The sequence below is a fragment of the Phocoena phocoena genome, chromosome 9 (assembly GCF_963924675.1).
Source record: "Phocoena phocoena chromosome 9, mPhoPho1.1, whole genome shotgun sequence".
Taxonomy (NCBI): domain Eukaryota; kingdom Metazoa; phylum Chordata; class Mammalia; order Artiodactyla; family Phocoenidae; genus Phocoena; species Phocoena phocoena.
The window spans coordinates 47,741,023-47,761,365 of NC_089227.1; the positions used below are offsets into that span (position 1 = coordinate 47,741,023).

At 36.7% G+C, this 20,343-nt stretch overlaps 1 protein-coding gene across 4 annotated transcripts in view; it reads right to left on the reverse strand.

The window, feature by feature from the left end:
- PPP1R9A (protein phosphatase 1 regulatory subunit 9A) overlaps window positions 1–20,343 on the reverse strand; it is a 311,948-nt gene that overhangs the window by 128,743 nt on the left and 162,862 nt on the right. For all 4 annotated transcript variants that reach the window (XM_065883481.1, XM_065883482.1, XM_065883479.1 and 1 more), the window contains 2 exons: window positions 9,669–9,801; window positions 2,940–3,060 (listed from right to left, as the gene is read on the reverse strand). In XM_065883481.1, the coding sequence (XP_065739553.1) occupies window positions 2,940–3,060; window positions 9,669–9,801 (254 nt within the window). The remainder of the gene's footprint in view (window positions 1–2,939; window positions 3,061–9,668; window positions 9,802–20,343) is intronic.

The following is a 20,343-nucleotide window of genomic DNA, read 5'->3' on the forward strand; positions in this document are numbered from 1 at the left end:
GAAAAGAATTTCTCTATATACCTGTTTATTTGACATACCTTGAAGGAAGTTTGCCCAAATCTGAGATTAAATTGAAATCATTTTCTTAAGTAGAGTTATTAAGAAGCTAGAAGCAAGCCAGAAAGCTATAATACAGACTCAATCTTTTAAAGCTAAAAGGAACATCTAACCCAGAACTTTAATTCTGTCCACAACTAAGGTCTGAAGAGTAACTTTCCCAAGGCCACATGGTGATAACTTTATTAATTTTAGTTGCAGGTTAAAATATATAAAATATTACATATTCTCTATACAAAATTAAATATTCCATATTAGATGAAATTTAAAAAGAAACACAGACTAGAGCCATTCAACACTTTGGTGTATATTAAATCCAGGTTTTCTGAGAGAGAGAAAGAGAAAAAAGAGAGAGACAGAGAGAGATGGGGGCGAGGTGGGGGGAGTGATGAAAAGAATAGAAAACATATCCACACAAGAATGGCATTATACTAATCATACTGTTTTGTGAATCCTTAACACAGTATCTTTCTGTATCAGTAAGTATACATAACAAAACTTTAGAAGATTATTGACTGTAGGCAGCAACCAAGTGTTCCACTTGTAGTTTTTTAATACTGATACCTTTTAAATAGCAAACATTAAAATACTGTGCAAATGAGCATACCCATAATGGTCGTAATAATAGTGTAATAATTTATTGGGTTGGCCCAAAAGTTCATTCATGTTTTTCCATAACATCTTACGGAAAACCCAAATGAACTTTTGGGCCAACCCAATAAAAGATGTGAACACTGCCATAGGTGTAATAATGTGACCACTTATTTTCAAATACACACACACTCAATTTTCATATAAAATGAAAGGTATGGAAAAGATCTCTAAAGTCCCTCTGACCACCAAAATCTTATGATTCTGTACCTATTTCGTACATCTTTCTATAGGTTTTCATAAGACTTCCCATAATAACTATTTTTAATAAATTTCAAGCTTATGCCTACTTCAGTCAAGAACAGCTTCATACACAAACAGCACTGTGGAAGGTTTTTTATTTATACATGCTTATTTAATGCATACAAAAATCCTGCAATGTAGAAACCTGAAAATTAAGTAATTTGTTCAATATCCCTTAGCTGGTAAGTAGAGGGTATGAAATTAAGACTCCTGGTCACATGATCCCAAAGATTCTGCTCATTTCATTACATCAAGTTGTCTTCTTTAATATATTCACTGAGGCATTTATTAAGCATCTATTATAACAACAGCAGGATTACTGTACTAGGTAAACATTCATTTAGAAGGACTGAGGAAATGCACACTGGGACTGATAAAGCAAAGTTCTCATATCAGTGTAAATATTATTAACTACACAGGAGAACAAATCAGTAAATAGGTTAATAGAAAACAAACCTAATTTAAAAAATGAGTGACAGAAAAACAAATAGTTCTGAGTTTAGAACAATGGGAATTGACTAACTGATGAATACAAAATTCTCTACTTTTTTGCTTTTTAATCAATTTGTAGTTTGGCTTGGCTTTGTGGCTCATTTACTTGAGAGGTGATTTATAATAATTTAATATGTTTGAATATTAACAGTAAGAATTATTTCCTATCACTTTAGAATGACTTAAGTTTTTCACAAAGCATGAAGAAAAAAGATACAGATTTTACAAACAAATTTTAGCTCACTTGGAAGAAAGGTTCTAAATTAATAATAGGAAATATTTACTACTACCATTATATAATTCACTGAAGGAGCAAAGAGGTTATTTCCTTAACTACTTTGAAAAGGAGGAAGACTTAATAAATTACTTTTAAACACAAAATATTAATATCTCACTTTCTTTAAGTGTGATAAACATTCACTCAGCTGAACATTCACTCAAAACATTCATTTCAGACCTTCTCTGTTCAAGTGTTATGGGAATACAAATAAGGCTACTGGCTAAGATGTGGTCCCTAACCACATAGAAAGAGATGGTACTGAAGGCGTGGCTTTCTATTTAAATAAATCAATTTAGTTCCTCTTGGGAAACATCTATGTATATAAATATGTTTTTAAAATTATGAAACAAATAATACTACTATTGGTCTCATTGGAGGTTCACAAATAATTTTCAACATGGTTTATTATTTCTGGATAAGCTGGTTGAGTGATACATACTTAAACCTTGAAAAAAATCAAAGCCAGTTATTCAATGTTCCTAAAAAAAATAAGATGACATTTCTTTGAATTTGGCACTCATATTTTTGAGTCTACTTTTATTTCTGTTTCAGCCCCAACTTGATGCATCAGGAGCCTAGGGTCAGGATTAATCAAATCTTTAAAGATACTTGTAGCTTGAGATGATGAAAGCTAAGACATAAAACAATGCCCATCTGATGCTCTGGTGTGCATCCAAATTACCCAAGGTGGATGTTTAACCCTCTCCTAGAGATTTTAATTCCAGATTTAGGTGGCACTCAAGGACCTGTGTTTTTAGACAGAACACATTTTGAGAGACACTGATCTCCAGAATTACCATCATTGCAGAATTAGTTCCTATTTTCCCTCCTACCTCTGTCATTTTCAGAAGTGCCAGAACTATTATTATTTGTTTTGATACCTCTGAAGGGAAAACTATATGCTGATCTCCACAGTACATATTCTTAAGTGATACACATCCATGATTCTGCTCACCTTCCACTGGCTAGATAGATGAATGGATAGATACAAAGACAGATACAGATAACAGATCCATCCACCTATTTATCTAATATACATTAAAGGAATGTATTCTGCCTGCAAATCAGAAAGTAATTCAAGTGTTTTAACATTTTCCACATCTGAGACACACTCTGAAATTCTGTTCTAAAAAGTCAAAAGAAAGCTACCATTGAAAGAAATTCCCAGAAACATTTCCTAGGAGATTTGAGTTATTAACAACAGTAGTTGGCTTACCTGCCATCTCGCTGAGCAGCACCACCTTCCGTCACTGTCTTGACAAATATTCCCAGCTTTTCAAGTCCAGCATCTGCTCCAACACCCATTCCAATAATACTTATACCAAGTCCATCCTCATCTATGAAAAAGGAAAAAAAAATGAAACAACCTAAGTTTTACACTCGTCCACAATTAGCTGCTGAGATCTATTTGCTGCTTTTAATTTTGTTCTTTGTGAACTATATTGATATGCTTCCTCTGACAGAATTTTTATTCTATGCTGGGGAGCAAGGATGTCAAATTAGACCCCTCAAAAGGCTCATTAGTTTAGTCTCATTTTACTACTGCCAGTGGCTCTTCCATTGTGATCCCTCAAAAAGGTAATATTACTGAGCAATCAGTCTGCCTGACTAAATAATATTTTTAAGCACAGACCATACATCCTCAAATATATATATATATATATATATATATATATATATATATATATATATAATTTAAATAAATGTGATCATAATATATCTGGAATTTCCCCTTTATTTATGCGGTCTTCTTTTCTTTTTTACTTGGTCCATATTCCCATTCATGTTAATAAGATGGTATGTGTCTCTCAGTACTTTCCTCTGTCCTACTATACAAGCATATAAACGTATCATCAGATACGATATATACATTATATGCATATAATTAAATATACATATTATATATGGCTTAATTTTCCTTCTTATTTTCTTTACACAAACAAGATCATATTATACCTACTTCTCTCTGCAGCTTACTTTTCTAATCCAATGATACCGCATGGATATCAACTTACATAGCCTTAAATCACTTATAATGCATATTTCATGGTGAGAAGCTGTCGTAACTTATCCAACCATTTCTCTACTAACAGGCATTCACTTTTGTTTCCATTTTACTGGCCCTCTGAACAATACTGACAAACATGTTTTTTAATTCACTTACAAATCCATATTTCCAATTCTCCTCTCTGTGAACACATATTTTAACATTAATGAAATAAAAGATACACTATGTGCATTCCACATTTTTTGGTTAACATTCAAAGTTATTTTCTGATAGTCTCAAAGTCTTTATAGTAATGGTGTATTAGCTGCATAAAAAATAGATGGTATTGGCTAGTCAGCAGTGGTGGAGTGTTAAAGGAAAACGGGCTCATGTGCTCAATAGAATACTTGATGCTTTTAAAAGCCTTTTTAGCAATAACCTTTAATTTGTTAAGTATTCTCAACTAGTAATTTTTTTTTTTTTTTTTTGCGGTATGCAGGCCTCTCACTGTTGTGGCCTCTCCCGTCGCGGAGCACAGGCTCCAGACGCACAGGCTCAGCCACCATGGCTCACGGGCCCAGCCGCTCCGCGGCATGTGGGATCTTCCCGGACCGGGGCACGAACCCGTGCCCCCTGCATCGGCAGGCAGACTCTCAACCACTGCGCCACCAGGGAAGCCCTCAACTAGTAATTTTTTGAATAAGGTTCATCTCATTGATTATTAGTTACTGCCAGCTTCTGCTTTAAGTATTTCTAAGTACAACTCATAATCCTACATCTTTATTCTACATATGTTTAAAAGTATGTCATTTGGCAAAAGTGATGCGTTTGCTCAGCTGTGTGCTAAAGAAAGCTATGTAGAGTGCTCTCCCTGGAGGAAATGTCTGACGTGATCCCCAGCTGAAGGCACGTCCTCATTGATTCTAGGCACAGGTATCTAGTGTGAGAACTGCTGACTAAATGAGTGATCACTGGAGACTTTCCTTCCTTCCTTACATTTAGAATATTTGCACACGTCATTTCCCATATTTATTACATTCTAATCGTTTCCCCAGTATAGATATTCATGTTCATCGAGAGGCATTCTCCTGCTAAAAACTTTCCTACATTCATTACAGTTTTCGAGTTTCTCCCCAGAATGAGTTTTCTTACGCACATGAAGGTTAGATCTGTGCGAAGGCTCTTCCTCATTGGTCACATGTATAAAGTTTCTTCTCTCCCACATGAATTCTCTTATGTATATGAAGGTTAGCTGTATTGCTGAATTATTATTGCACATATTCATCATATTCATAGGGTTTCTCTAGAGTGTGAACTTGTTCATGTTGATAAAGGGATGAATGATGACCAAAAGCCTTCCCAGTGTTTACATTCAAAGAAGTATTTTTTTCTTCCTCCAGTGTGTTTGCTCTTGTGTAGTTTAAGAGATGATCTCTGTAGACTTTTCCACATTGAAAAATGTCATAGGGTTTCTCTCCTGTATGAAATCTCTGGTGTGTATTAAGTGTTAGCTGAATTCTTATTCATATTCATTGTATTTATAGGACTTTTTCTTCATTATGAATTATCACGTGTCAAGCCAATGTTGAGTTCCCATACTCAGTATATCGAAAGGGTTCCCCTCAAATGTTGATTCTCTATACTATCATGCCATTAAATATAATAGTTACTTCCTGCAAATAACCTGCATGAAAATTATATCTGAGTTTTTAAATCCATTTTCCCTGCCTGGACTCAGGCTTTAGTAAAATTATCTTCTTTCCTTCCATAGCTCCTCTTGATGCTCTAACTGGAAAATTACTCAGATTTGCAAAGCTGAAAACCCAACTGTGGGCAAAACTATTATATCAGCTTGAGCCATCCCCAATTCCATTGCCGACGTGAAAGACATGGTGATAACCGAAGGAAAATTAAAGAAAGAGTACAATCAACCCACAGAGACCAGGTGACTAATCTCATCTCTGTACAGCTTCTTTGAGATGTCAAGCATGGGTTAAGTCCAAGCCACAACTTCAAGGCCCTGATTCTTGCGGTTGCACCATCAAGAACCCAGCAGCCATCCTGTCTTCCTCTGTATATACTCTCCTAGGAACAGGCAGAGCACTAAGCATGCAAAGCAGCCAGGACAAGATGGAAACAACTATAAGGCTGTGTTAGGAAGATGTTATCACCACCCTCTGGAGGTCAGGAAAAAAAATCTCATGTTAGTTTAGCATTCCCCTCATTGCTAGTGAGATTTGAGCTTGTATTCATATGAACTTGGGCCATTAGATTTCCTCTGAAGTAAAGGGCCAATTTTTCTAATGAGTTTTGCCTGACTCTTTTTTCTCATCATTTCCGAAGACTCTTAGAATATTATAGCTATTAACTCCATGTCATCTGTGATGAATATTTCCCCCTTCAAATGTATCACTTATCTCTTGGCTTTGTTTGACAATATTGCCTTTAAGAGTTTAACATTTTGAATGAGTAAATTGGTCCATCTTTTCTTTTATAATTTCTGATTTTCCATTTTGGTTAAGCCCCTCCTCCCACAAGCCCAGATGATAAATGTAGACATAAATTTTCATCAAATATCTTTCTCATTTTTAATATTTTATTATGTAATTCACGTAGAGTTATTTTTATATATGATATAATGAAAATGATGTTTTCCAGCTTAATAATAGTAAAGCACCCTGTCACTTCTAAATTAGAGTGTCTTACGTGTCATGTCATTAAATTCTCATGCACACGTACAGCTTTCCCTGGACCTTGTATTTTGTTCCACTGATCAACTGCTATACGTATACAATTTGTTCTGATTATAGAGGCTTCACGTTACATTCAGATAGTTGGGAAGTTAAATCCTTTCACATTCTTTTCCACACTTCCCTTAGGTCTGTATTTTTCCATATAAAATTTAGTATTGTATTATGCAATCCCCTCTAACAATGAAACTCTGATGGCAGTTGTACTTGAACCGCATTAAATTTATTTATTCATTTATAGGTATAGAAGACAGAATAGGAGAGACTTTCCTATACTGAGTCTTCTCATCCAAGAATACAGAATATCTATTTGCTCAGATCTTGTATCTTTAATAGCTATAATACAACTTTTACAGCTTTAATAGCTACAAAATGACAATGATATATCACCTCACACTTGTTACAATGACTATCATCAAAAAGATAAGAGATAACAAGTGTTGGGAAGGATGGGGAGGAAAGAGAACTCTTGTGCACTCTTGGTGGGAATGTAAATTGCTGGAGACACTATGTAAGACAGTATGGAGATTCCTCAAAAAATTAAAAATAACTACTTCATTTAGTTCTCTTCTAGTTTAATTTTTCTAGTTTAACTTTTACTATGAAATGTAGCATACAAACAAAAGAGTTTATAAAAACATTTACCTACAAAACATTGCGTAAAACAAAAATAAAGCAAACATTCATGTCCTAACAAAGACAGAAAACATTACAAATACTCCAAAAGCCCACTAATGTAAGCCTCCCTGAAATCATAACTCTTCCTTTGGTAACCATTATCCTAAACATGGTGCTACCATTCCTCCCTTTTCTTAATACTACTTTTTAAAGCTACTTATTTGTGTATTTCTAAGGAATATGCTGTTTAATTTTTTCCTGGCTTTTAAATTTAAATAAATGGAATTGTACTGAATGGCTTCTTCTGTGATTTGCTTCCCACCCTGCCTCAATTTCATGTTTGTAAGAATCATAACACACTGCTACATGGAACTGTGGCTCCTTCATTTTTACTGCTGAGTAATATTTTATGGAATAGATATGCTACAATTTATATACCTTTTCCTATCATTGATGATTACTCAGATTGCTCTCATTTTTGCTATTGTAAGCAATACAATGACCCACAGCCAAATCCAGCTGTCTTTGTATGGGCCATAAGCTAAGGATGGTTTTTACATTTTTAAATGGATGAAAAGTGTAAGCTTCACTCTTACATTCTCTTTAACCTCAAATGAAAGTGTCTTTTATAGGAACAATTATTGGCCAGTGTTGTTTAGTGTAATAATTGGTATTCTTTACATATTTTTCATCCAAGCAATTTTATGCTTAATACTTACATAGTTTTCAACTCTCTTTCCCTAACATTTGCTGTGTTGAACAAGTTGTTCTTTGTTTCTTTTCCTCCTTGCTAATTGAGAATTATGAAGGAGATATGTTCTTTAAGTCCTTACATATAAGCAAATTTCTTTCTTTCATCAGGATAGGTAAATATTCTGGGATGGATAAAGGATTCTTGGATCATTATCCTTTTTCTTCTCAGTGGTGTGTGAAATCATACATACCTCCCCACTCCCAGTGTTACATGTAAGAAGTCTGATGCTAGTCTAATAACTACCTTTTTGCAAGTACCTTTGCTTCTTTGTTTGCTTTTGGCCTGGTATTTTGTAAGATTTTCACTTTATGTTTGAAGATTAAAATTTTCTCAGGCTGTGTCTGAGTATGGGAATTTTTTTTAAAGTCCTTTCACTTGCAACAAATTGGCTAGGACCTTTAAATTATGAGGTTCAGATATATTTTGAGCTCAGGAAAATTTCTTCTATTTTGTCTAATATGTCTCTTGTCCTGTACTGTCTTTTCCCCTTCTATTACAACTTATATATTGGGTCTCCTTCATGATTTTTCTTGGATTTTTTGCTCTGTTTGAAAATTACTTTGGGACATTTCTTATGTTTGACCTTCTAGATAACCAATTTGAGTCTCAACAATAACCTTTTCAATTCCTCTACTGAAATTTTTAATCTTAAAATAAATATTTTTGTTGTTAATTTGCTTAATTAAGAATGTCTTTTTATATATATATTTTTACTTATTTATTTATTTTATTTATTTACTTTCGGCTGTGTTGGGTCTTCGCTGCTGCACGTGGGCTTTTCTCTAGTTGCGGCGAGCAGGGGCCAATCTTCGTTGTGGTGTGCGGGCTTCTCATGGCGGTGGCTTCTCCTGTTGCGGAGCACGGGCTCTAGGCGCGTGGGCTCAGTAGTTGTGGCTTGCGGGCTCTAGAGAGCAGGCTCAGTAGTTGTGGTGCACGGTCTTAGCTGCTCCGCGGCATGTGGGATCTTCCCGGACCAGGGATCGAACCTGTGTCCCCTGCGTTGGTAGGCGGATTCGCAACCACTGCACCACCAAGAAAGCCCTAAGAATGTCTTTTTAAAGCCACACTTGAACATCTTTATTTGGTTTCTTTGGGTTTTTTTGTTATTCAAGTTGTCATCTGTTTGTTCTGCTTTTTTCCAAAGCTCTCTGAGATGTGCTATTTTTCTGTTCATTAGGTCCTAGTTCAGTTCCCAGGTGATGATTTATGATGGTAAACACAGCAGGCTCTGGTCCCGTAGGTCCCCAGTTACTGTAGCAGGCAGTCTGTGATTCCAGGGAAAAATCAGGAGCAAGCCCCTCTGCTCCTGTCCTCCCTGCTTTCCTTTAGCTTTCTCCCCTCAGAGATGAAGAGGATTCCACTGCCTTCATTCCAAAAATCCACCATTTTCTAAAGGCCCAGCACTCCCCCTATCTACTACATTCAGAATCTAACCATGACCACTCTCCCTCCACCAAAAATCCCCAAAGCAACCACCTGCCCCAAGCTCTCACTTACGGCAGCTCTCTCTGGACTCCTCACCTGCACCAGCGCTTTGCAGGAGTACCAAGAAAACATCAGACCTCACTCACACCTCCCTACTCCTAGTCACCAACCCAGCAAACTAAAGTAGATGGGTTTCAGTGGAGTGCGTAAGGGAGGAGTCTTTCAATCCACCATCTATACAGAATTCATATAAACTATTTTTGAAATTTAATAAATAAAACCCTCCATGAGAAATAAAGCTTTATCCAATCCTTCGTGGGGGGGAAAAAGGCTATACTTAGGGAAAATAAAGTCATTTCTACATTATTAACATAGCAATATAATATTATTAACATTGTAGAGCTCATATACCTTTCTCTAGTTCCACTGGGAAAAGTTCCAGCTTTTCTACACGCTTTTCAAGTTCATACTCGGCTGAAGCAGCCACAGGGTCTACTTCATCATTTCTCCTGTCATAGTCTTCATTGGAGTATGTGCTGAAGACCTGTAGTAAGATATCAACAAAAAGATGAAGATCTAGAAAAGACAGTTTTCTTGATTAAAAAAAAAATCTGCTACATATCCAAAACTACGTAAGTTAAAATTTTTGTACGAAGAATTTCTTCAAAACAACTGTTTTGTCATAAAATCAACTGAGATGTTAAGAAAAGGAAAACTGAATCAGACTAAAAATAACTTACTAATTTAAAAAATGTACCACTTTTAATAATTTGAGAGACAACATTAGCCACAGAATACATTATATGGTTAGCAACATTTATCACTTTTTATAGAATCAGAGTATACCATATTAGCTGCAATAAAATTAAGGTAAAGCATCTTCAGGCTTTATTTACCGAAGCAAATACCCACACTGAACCCATTTCATGCTATGACCTATACAAGCCCTGATGTTGCAGTGTGCTGGTTTTATTAGAATTATATTTCAAACACAGAATCATTGAAACTGACTTCTATTCTGTACTGGGCTGTGTTAAGCTCTCATTCGTCATCTCTCATTTTACTTCCATGTAGATATAAATTAAATCCTCATTGAACCTTTTAATGAAATGACTATCAAAATATTGCTCAAGAGCTGCAGAACAAACAGGATATTGGTAGCTCTTTCTTTCTGACCTAAATCATTCAAAAGACTACTAAATGTGGTCTTCAGATGTAGCTGTACATCTTCTTTCTGCTGAAATATTTGTTTTATTTGAAAAGTAACTGGAAATAGGTATACAACCCCTCACTTAATACACTGAAGAATATTTTTTAAAAAGAAATGTATAGGGCTTCCCTGGTGGCGCAGTGGTTGAGAGTCCGCCTGCCGATGCAGGGGACACGGGTTCGTGCCCCGGTCCGGGAGGATCCCGCGTGCCGCGGAGCGGCTGGGCCCGTGAGCCATGGCCGCTGAGCCTCCGCGTCCGGAGCCTGTGCTCCGCAACGGGAGAGGCCGCAACGGTGAGAGGCCCGCGTACCGCAAAAAAAAAAAAAAAAAAAAAAAAAAAGAAATGTATAATTCATCAAGCCTAATTAATTTGCATGATAAAAACTGACATTTTCAATTAAATTCAACAATTATGAAGTATCTAGACTGTGCCTGACAAAACTTTGTCATATCCTCCCAAATCTAGGAGTGAGTAGTTTTTAAAAATATATACTTTACAAAGTGATAATAAAAACATCAATAGAAAGCAGGACAGAAGGTCAGAGATGAAAGAAATTAAGTCTATTGCCTATAAAGCTGGCCCTGCTAGTCCAGATGTGCTTTACATTCATATTATTGGAAAACTGGCAACTCTTACATGCTGTATATGGTAACCTATAAACCAGAAATATATACTGCGTACAAAGAAACAGATGTAGTGTGGTTCCTAATTCTACATACTTCTCAAAATCGTGTCATTTATAGGTTTTGTACCAGAATGCATAACTGTTTTTCTTCCTGACTTTCAACATGTTTTCTTTTTTTTTTTTTTTTTTATAAAACTCAACATGTTTTCATAGCCTTGTACCATTCACTTGGTCTCTACCACATTTCTCCAACACAATAAACATTTCTACATCAAAACGAACACTTCTAAACTATGGGGTTTGTACCTTTTAAATTAATCTTTTCATAAAATATGCTTCCTATGCCCCTTCCATAGAACCTTCCAATATTTTTCATAAATTGTCAGGTTTATGACTTCCTCTTAGACAGCCTGTTTGATCTTTCACTTCCCTTATATGTTTTGGTAATCACTTATTTATTCATTCATCAAAAATTTACAAAGAATCAACTCTATGCCAGACATTGTGCTAGACACTGAAGAAGGTACAGTTTCAAGTAGCTCACAGCTCAGTAGGGACATAGAAATCAAAATAAACTAAAATATATGTAATAACTGATGTAACAAAGGAATATACCAAGTAAATTTTTATTGTCATGAATATCATGGAGGGGAAAATATTTGAGTTGAATCTTAAATAAACAAAGATTCACATATTCAAATGTAGAAGAGGTGGAATGTATATTTCAAATATAAGACACTAGAAAAAATCTATATCCGTATCTTTTGGAAAACATCGACAGTTGAGTGGACCACAGTGCAGCATGCCTAGGGGAGCAAACTTTAACAACATACAAAAAAAGTTACTTGGATCTGGAACGTACATGTCCTGGAAACTATCGGCAGAGATGACTGGAAATTATTCCATTGATGTTTGCCACTTGTCTACTTCTGCTAATAGGTTCAAGTATATGATTGCTAAACAAGGATTCAAACGATATTCATATGGGAACATAACAATTTTGCTACCAACTTAATGTATGAATTAAAAAATGTGTGTATACATCAAATGTCCTTCCCCAATCAGTCTGGTTTATAAAGTCCATTTGGGGATAACCAGAAATTAAATAAAACAAACAGACAACTAACTATATGACTACATATTGGAAAACAGTACTTTAAATAATGTTTGAGGCATGTAGCAATCAGATGACCATAGCACCATTTAATTCTGTAGAGAAGAAATAATGTAATATACTTTTCATCTTCAGCTTGTTCATAGTCTGGTAAATTATGTGGGCACATAGGTAAAACCTATAAATACATGAAACAGAAAAGCCAGAATTCATTATTTGCAAATTAAGCTTTTGTTTACCTGGAGAATCCGAGAGGTTAAACAGAAAAACTGTTAGAATGAACAAGAGTTCAGTGAAAACAGAATTTCAAAACTACCAAAAAAGCCCGTAACAGCTTTAGAAAATATAACAGAAAAGATCAGAAATTATAAAACACTCAAGAATTGCTGATTATAAATGTGCAAGGATATCCTTTATCTATAAAACTTAACTGAAAAATTCAAAAAGCCTTGAATAAGTGTAATGCCATACTATGTTATTGGATTAAAATCCTTAATATTGTAAAAACCTCTATGATCCTAAATTACTGTAAATGTCTCTTTGCCCCAATTTAATTTATGAATTCAGGGCAATCAAAATTAAAATCCCACTAACATTTTTCATGGAAACTAACAAGCTGCTAGCAAACAAGGAATAAGGATGGAAATAGACCCTATCAGATACCAAAACATACAATAAAACTTCGTTTATTAAGGCAGTGCAGTTTGCCCCAAGACAGATCTATTTTTGTACTCTATTCTGTTTCACTCCTCTACTTTTCTATTCAAATTAGCTTGGGTGGTCTATTCAATAAATAGTAGGGAAAGAATGAGATATCCATATGAAAAAAGATTCCTATTTCATATGATTAACAAAAAGTAAAACTTAACATTGGTTAAGAACAAAAATTATAAACTATTAAACTGCTAAAAGAAAATATGGGACAATGTTTAACAGGCTAGAGAGGACATTCCCAAAAAGCCGTAGATCCTAGAAATCCTAAAGAAAATGAGTAAACTATTTGATTAAAAATTAATGCTAAAAACTTCTAGGTAACAAAATATACCATAATGAAATTACAAAACAAGTCAAATATTAGGAGACTATATTGCCATATATCAAAATGAAACATGAATATTCATAATATAAAAAGGGTTTTATCAACTTAAACAACCACATCTGTAAGTAGGGGAAAGGAAACTGAGAATTCAACAAAGACATATCAATAAATGATGTAAAGATTCTCAACTTCATTAAAAATTAAGCAAATTCAAGAAGTAAATACTATATATTCACCCATAGGATGATTTTTTTTTTAAAAAAGACTGCAACATCCAGTGTTTGTGAGGATATAGGAAAAAGAATACACTTGGAAAAGCAGGAAAAAGGTCGCAATTTGAGAGTAGCTATCAAGATTTTAAATGTAAATGCCCTTGATCCAATAACGCTATACCTAAGTATTTATAGAGATACTTGCAGGTGTGCACAGATACCTGTGCAAGGAAGTTCATTACAGAACTATTTATAATAGCCTAAGATGGAAAATTACCTAAATGTCCAATGATAGAGAAAATGTCTTACTAAATTATAATATATACAAATATGTAATTTCATGCAATGATTTAAAAGATCTATCTCCGCTGACATGAAAGTCTCTGAAATACATATATTATTTAACCAAAAAAGCACATGGCAGATATACCTATATCTACTGATATATCCTTTTGTATCTATTTATATATTTCTCTCTATATATATATAGGTATAAATATGTTCTCAATTGGTATGATCCTAACTTTAAATTAAATACCTCCTAAATTCTCTAGCTATGTAGCTCTTGCCAAATTGTAAAACCACTCTAAGTTTCATTCTTCACAAAATGGCTATTATAATAATAATACCTACCACATAAAGTTGCTGTAAGAATGAAATGAGACAGTCCAAATAATTATGCTGGGTTCAATGTCAGGGGAGGGAAAGCTGTCCCAGGGTAATATGAGAGATAACAATATTGCCCCAGATACCTACACTCACCTCATATTCTCATTTATAAATAAGTTTTGAATATTTCATCCACTATGATGCTTAATGCCCTTGGAACAAAAATCTGCAAGACTAATTTAGTGTTATAATGTAGACTGGCCTGCCAAAATCCCTACCCGTGTCCAGAGCAATACAGTATCGTTACACAATGGCTCATCATCTGCCGCCAGGCTTTGTTTTGCCTTCATCAGGTAGAACCTCAGAGATGAAAGAAAAATTGACCTAGGTAAAGACTTCCCCTTTCATCAATATGGTCATGACTCTTTCAGTATTCTTATAATAGTTCTATCATTTTTATTTATATTACCATAACTGCTCTACAAATATATATGAATAGTTAATTACACAAATAATAATCAGAGCTCCATCATGATACCACTGCAATGCAAAAATGCAAAAAACTAAAGGCCAACAGCATCCTGGGTCCTAATATTCAACGCCATTCAAGATATAAACATATATATTTAGTTCAGTCACCTTCACACTGTTCCTGCTTTATTTCACTGAGAAAAGCAAACAAAAGGCTGTTTAAGTTTAAGACTTCTTGTTTCAGAGCCAACAAGTGATATTCTATTCCTTGATCAAAGGAAACAAAACAAGACCATATCCCTTGCTTTGCAGCAGAGGCAGGCTTTTAGGGATAACAAGTTTACAAATACAGTTAGCAATGACATTTCTGACCCAGCAACCCAAGGCTATGGAAAACAAATAAAGTTAAAATTAGCTTATAAGATTTCAACTAGAATCATTCTTTTTCACATTTCTGGTAGTTTGAGCTCCAACACTTTTTCAAAACAACAGCAACATTTTTTTCAACAATAAGGAAAAGAAAACCTTATTTCCTTTACTTCCTTATGACACATTTTTTTTAGTCAATGCAGGTCAAAATGAATTCAGGATCAGTCCATATCTTAAAGTTTTAAAAACAAATCTGGCGATAAACCATCCTCAGAAAGGAGGATCCTGACAGCCTTAAAACTTCAGTTTCCTTTTTGTCCCTCACTGATTTATGATATAAGAATTATAGCTTCTTGACTGCCTACTGTGTGCCAGGGAGTATGTTAGCTTCTTGTTCTAAATTGACATAAGCCAAACTGAAGTGCACAATTATCAGGCATTTGGGGGTAAGCGTTGGCAATCTCCAAAGATTCTAAATAAGTGAGAGCTTTCTGCTGCATATAAACACATTGATGAGCCGGAGGATGGAAGAAAAAGACCCACAGCTCTATCTTGCAAGCTCAGTAAAGTCTCAGATTTCTGTCCTTTAGTTACTCTGACAAGTAACCTGCATGGAGGTATACTTAAAGCAACTGTGACAATATTCTACAGTAGGATGTGTCTAATTTTCTAACTGGATCCCTCAATGGAATCCTACATTTCAGAAAACAGGACCAAATGAGAACTAGAGTTAGGTGTCACTCTAAAAGCTTAGCTTGCTTGACTCAAAGTCTATTTACATAAAATATTTCTAAAACCAATCCACATATGTTCAACATTATGCATTTCACCAATTATTTGTAACATCCCCAACATTAATAAACCTTCTTATTTAAAGTATGCATCGCTGGAATGTAGACTTCTAATTAGGGACTTTCAAATACTAATCCTAGAGTGAAGATTCATGATTGTTATACCTAGAATGCTAACTAAAGGCTCCTAAAACAAAGTTATTACCATAAATATGGTGATATGTGTGCTGAAATAACTGGAAGTAAGTTACAGACAATACAAAACATTACACAAGTAATCTTTCACTCTTGTACCAACTGATGCAGTAAGTAAGGCAGAAAAGAGGAAAGATTTGAAGCTCAGAGAACAATATACATGGTATATATGAGGATAACTACTAAAGACAAAGTCTATAAGGACAAAAGGTATATTTCACTAATTGTAAGCCTAGTGTTTTCATGAATAACTAAAGAACAGGAAGTGAAAAAATAAATATACATAATGGGAGGTAGACAGCAAGGCTAGTCAAAAGGAAACACAGGATTGAGGGGAAGATGGCGGAGGAGTAAGACGCGGAGATCACCTTCCCCCCCACAGATAAACCAGAAATACATCTACACGAGGAACAACTCCTACAGAACACCTACTGAACGCTGGCAGAAGACCTCACACACCCCAAAAGGCAAGAAACTCCCCACGTACCTGGGTAGGGCAAAAGAAAAATGAATAAACAGAGACGAAAGGATACGGACGGGACCTGCACCAGTGGGAAGGAGCTGTGAAGGAGGAAAGTTTTCTACACACTAGGAAGCTCCTGTGTGGGCGGAGACTGCGGGTGGCTGAGGGAGGAGAGCGTACCCACAGGGGTGCGGAGGGCAAAGCGGAGAGATTCCGGCACAAAGGATCGTTTCTGACCGGCACTCACCAGACTGAGAGGCTTGTCCGCTCACCCGCCGGGGCGGGCGGGGCTGGGAGCTGAGGCTTGGGCTTCGGTGGGAGCGCAGGGAGAGGACCGGCGGCGTGAGCACAGCCTGCAGGGGGTTAGTGCGCCACGGCTAGGCGGGACGAAGTCCGGGGAAAAGTCTGGACCTGCCGAAGAGGCAAGAGACTTTTTCTTCCCTCTTTGTTTCCTGGTGCGCGAGGAGAGGGGATTAAGAGCGCTGCTTAAAGGAGCTCCAGAGACGGGCGCGAGCCGCAGGTAAAAGCGCGGACCCCAGACACGGGCATGAGACGCTAAGGCCGCTGCTGCCGCCACCAAGAAGCCTGTGTGCGAGCACGGGTCACTCTCCACACCCCCCTCCCGGGAGCCAGTGCAGCCCGCCACTGCCACGGTCCCGGGATCCAGGGACAACTTCCCCGAGAGAACGCACGGCACGCCTCAGGCTGGTGCAACGTCACGCAGGCCTCTGCTGCCACAGGCCCGCCCCGCACTCCGTGCCCCTCCCTCCCCCTGGCCTGAGTGAGCCAGAGCCCCCGAATCAGCTGCTCCTTTAACCCCGTCCTGTCTGAGTGAAGAACAGGCGACCTCAGGCGACCTACACGCTGAGGCAGGGCCAGATCCAAAGCTGAGCCCCGGGGAGCTGTGCGAACAAAGAGAAAGGGAAATCTCTCCCAGCAGCCTCAGGAGCAGCGGATTAAAGCTCCACAATCAACTTGATACACCCTGCATCTGTGGAATACATGAATAGACAACGAATCATCCCAAATTGAGGAGATGGCTTTGAGAGCAAGATATATGATTTTTTCCCCTTTTCCTCTTTTTGTGAGTGTGTATGTGTATGCTTCTGTGTGAGATTTTGTCTCTATAGCTTTGCTTCCACCACTTGTCCTAGGGTTCTATCTGTCCGTTTTTTTTTAAATTTTTGTCTTAATAATTATTTATTATTTTAAAAACTTTATTATATATTTTTTTACTTTATCTTCTTTTTTTCCTTCCTTCCCTCCTTCCTTCCTTCATTCCTCCCTCCCTCCCTCCTTTCTTTCTTTCTACTTCTACTAATTCTTTCTTTCTAGCTTTTCTCCCTTTTATTCTGAGCCATGTGGATGAAAGGCTCTTGGTGCTGCAGCAAGGAGTCAGTGCTGTGCCTCTGAGGTGGGAGAGCCAACTTCAGGACACTGGTCCACAACAGACCTCCCAGCACCACATAATATCAAATGGCGAAAATCTCCCAGAGATCTCCATCTCAACACCAGCACCCAGCTTCACTCAACGACGAGCAAGCTACAGTGCTGGACACCCTATGCCAAACAACTAGCAAGACAGGAACACAACCCCACCCATTACCAGAGAGGCTGCCTAAAATCATGATAAGTCCACAGACAACCCCAAAACACACCACCAGACGTGGACCTGCCCACCAGAAAGACAAGATCCAGCCTCATCCACCAGAACACAGGCACTAGTCCCCTCCACCAGGAAGCCTTCACAACCCACTGAACCAACCTTAGCCACTGGGGTCAGACACCAAGAACAGCGGGAACTACAAATCTACAGCCTACAAAGAGGAGACCCCAAACACAGTAAGATAAGCAAAATGAGAAGTCAGAAAAACACACAGCAGATGAAGGAGCAAGATAAAAACCCACCAGACCTAACAAATGAGGAGGAAATAGGCAGTCTACCTGAAAAAGAATTCAGAATGATAGTAAAGATGATCCAAAATCTTGGAAATAGAAGAGACAAAATGCAAGAAACATTCAACAAGGACCTAGAAGAACTAAAGATGAAACAAAAAACGATGAACAACACAATAAATGAAATTAAAAATACTCTAGAAGGGATCAATAACAGAGTAACTGAGGCAGAAGAACAGATAAGTGACCTGGAAGATAAGATAGTGGAAATAACTACTGCAGAGCAAAATAAAGAAAAAAGAATGGAAGGAACTGAGGACAGTCTCAGAGACCTCTGGGACAACATTAAACGCACCAACATTCGAATTGTAGGAGTTCCAGATGAAGAAGAGAAAAAGAAAGGGACTGAGAAAATATTTGAAGAGATTATAGTTGAAAACTTCCCTAATATGGGAAAGGAAATAGTTAATCAAGTCCAGGAAGCACAGAGAGTCCCATACTGGATAAACCCAAGGAGAAATACGCGAAGATACATATTAATCCAACTGTCAAAAATTAAATACAAAGAAAAGATACTAAAAGCAGCAAGGGAAAAACAAGAAATAACACACAAGGGAATCCCCATAAGGTTAACAGCTGATCTTTCAGCCGAAACTCTGCAAGCCAGAAGGGACTGGCAGGACATAATTAAACTGATGAAGGAGAAAAACCTGCAACCAAGATTACTCTACCCAGCAATGACCTCATTCAGATTTGACGGAGAAATTAAAACCTTTAAAGACAAGCAAATGCTGAGAGAGTTCAGCACCACCAAACCAGCTTTACAACAAATGCTAAAGGAACTTCTCTAGGCAAGAAACACAAGAGAAGGAAAAGACCTACAATAACGAACCCAAAACAATTAAGAAAATGGGAATAGGAACATACATATCAATAATTACCTTAAATGTAAATGGACTAAATGCTCCCACCAAAAGACACAGATTGGCTGAATGGATACAAAAACAAGACCCATATATATGCTGTCTACAAGAGACCCACTTCAGACCTAGAGACACATACAGTTGAAAGTGAGGGGGTGGAAAAGGATATTCCATGCAAATGGAAACCAAAAGAAAGCTGGAGTAACAATTCTCATATCAGACAAAATAGACTTTAAAATAAAGACTATTAGAAGAGACAAAGAAGGAGACTACATAACGATCAAGGGGTCGATCCAAGAAGAAGATATAACAATTGTAAATATTTATGCACCCAACATAGGAGCACCTCAATACATAAGGCAGATACTAACAGCCATAAAAGGGGAAATCGACAGTAACACATTCATAGTAGGGGACTTCAACACCTGACTTTCACCAAGGGACAGATCATCCAAAATGAAAATAAATAAGGAAACACAAGCTTTAAATGATACATTAAACAAGATGGACTTAACTGATATTTATAGGACATTCCATCCAAAAACAACAGAATACACATTTTTCTCAAGTGCTCATGGAACATTCTCCAGGATAGATCATATCTTGGGTCAAAAATCAAGTCTTGGTAAATTTAAGAAAATTGAAATCGTATCAAGTATCTTTTCCGACCACAATGCTATGAGACTAGATTTCAATAACAGGCAAAGATCTGTAAAAAACACAAACACATGGAGGCTAAAAAATACACGACTTAATAACGAAGTGATCACTGAAGAAATCAAAGAGGAAATCAAAAAATACCTAGAAACAAATGACAATGGAGACACGATGACCCAAAACCTATGCGATGCAGCAAACGCAGTTCTAACAGGGAAGTTCATAGCAATACAATCCTACCTTAAGAAACAGGAAACATCTCGAATAAACAACCTAACCTTGCACCTAAAGCAATTAGAGAAAGAAGAACAAAAAAACCCCAACGTTTGCAGAAGGAAAGAAATCATAAAGATCAGATCAGAAATAAATGAAAAAGAAATGAAGGAAACGATAGCAAAGATCAATAAAACTAAAAGCTGGTTCTTTGAGAAGATAAACAAAATTGATAAACCACTAGCCAGACTCATCAAGAAACAAAGGGAGAAGACTCAAAACAATAGACTTAGAAACG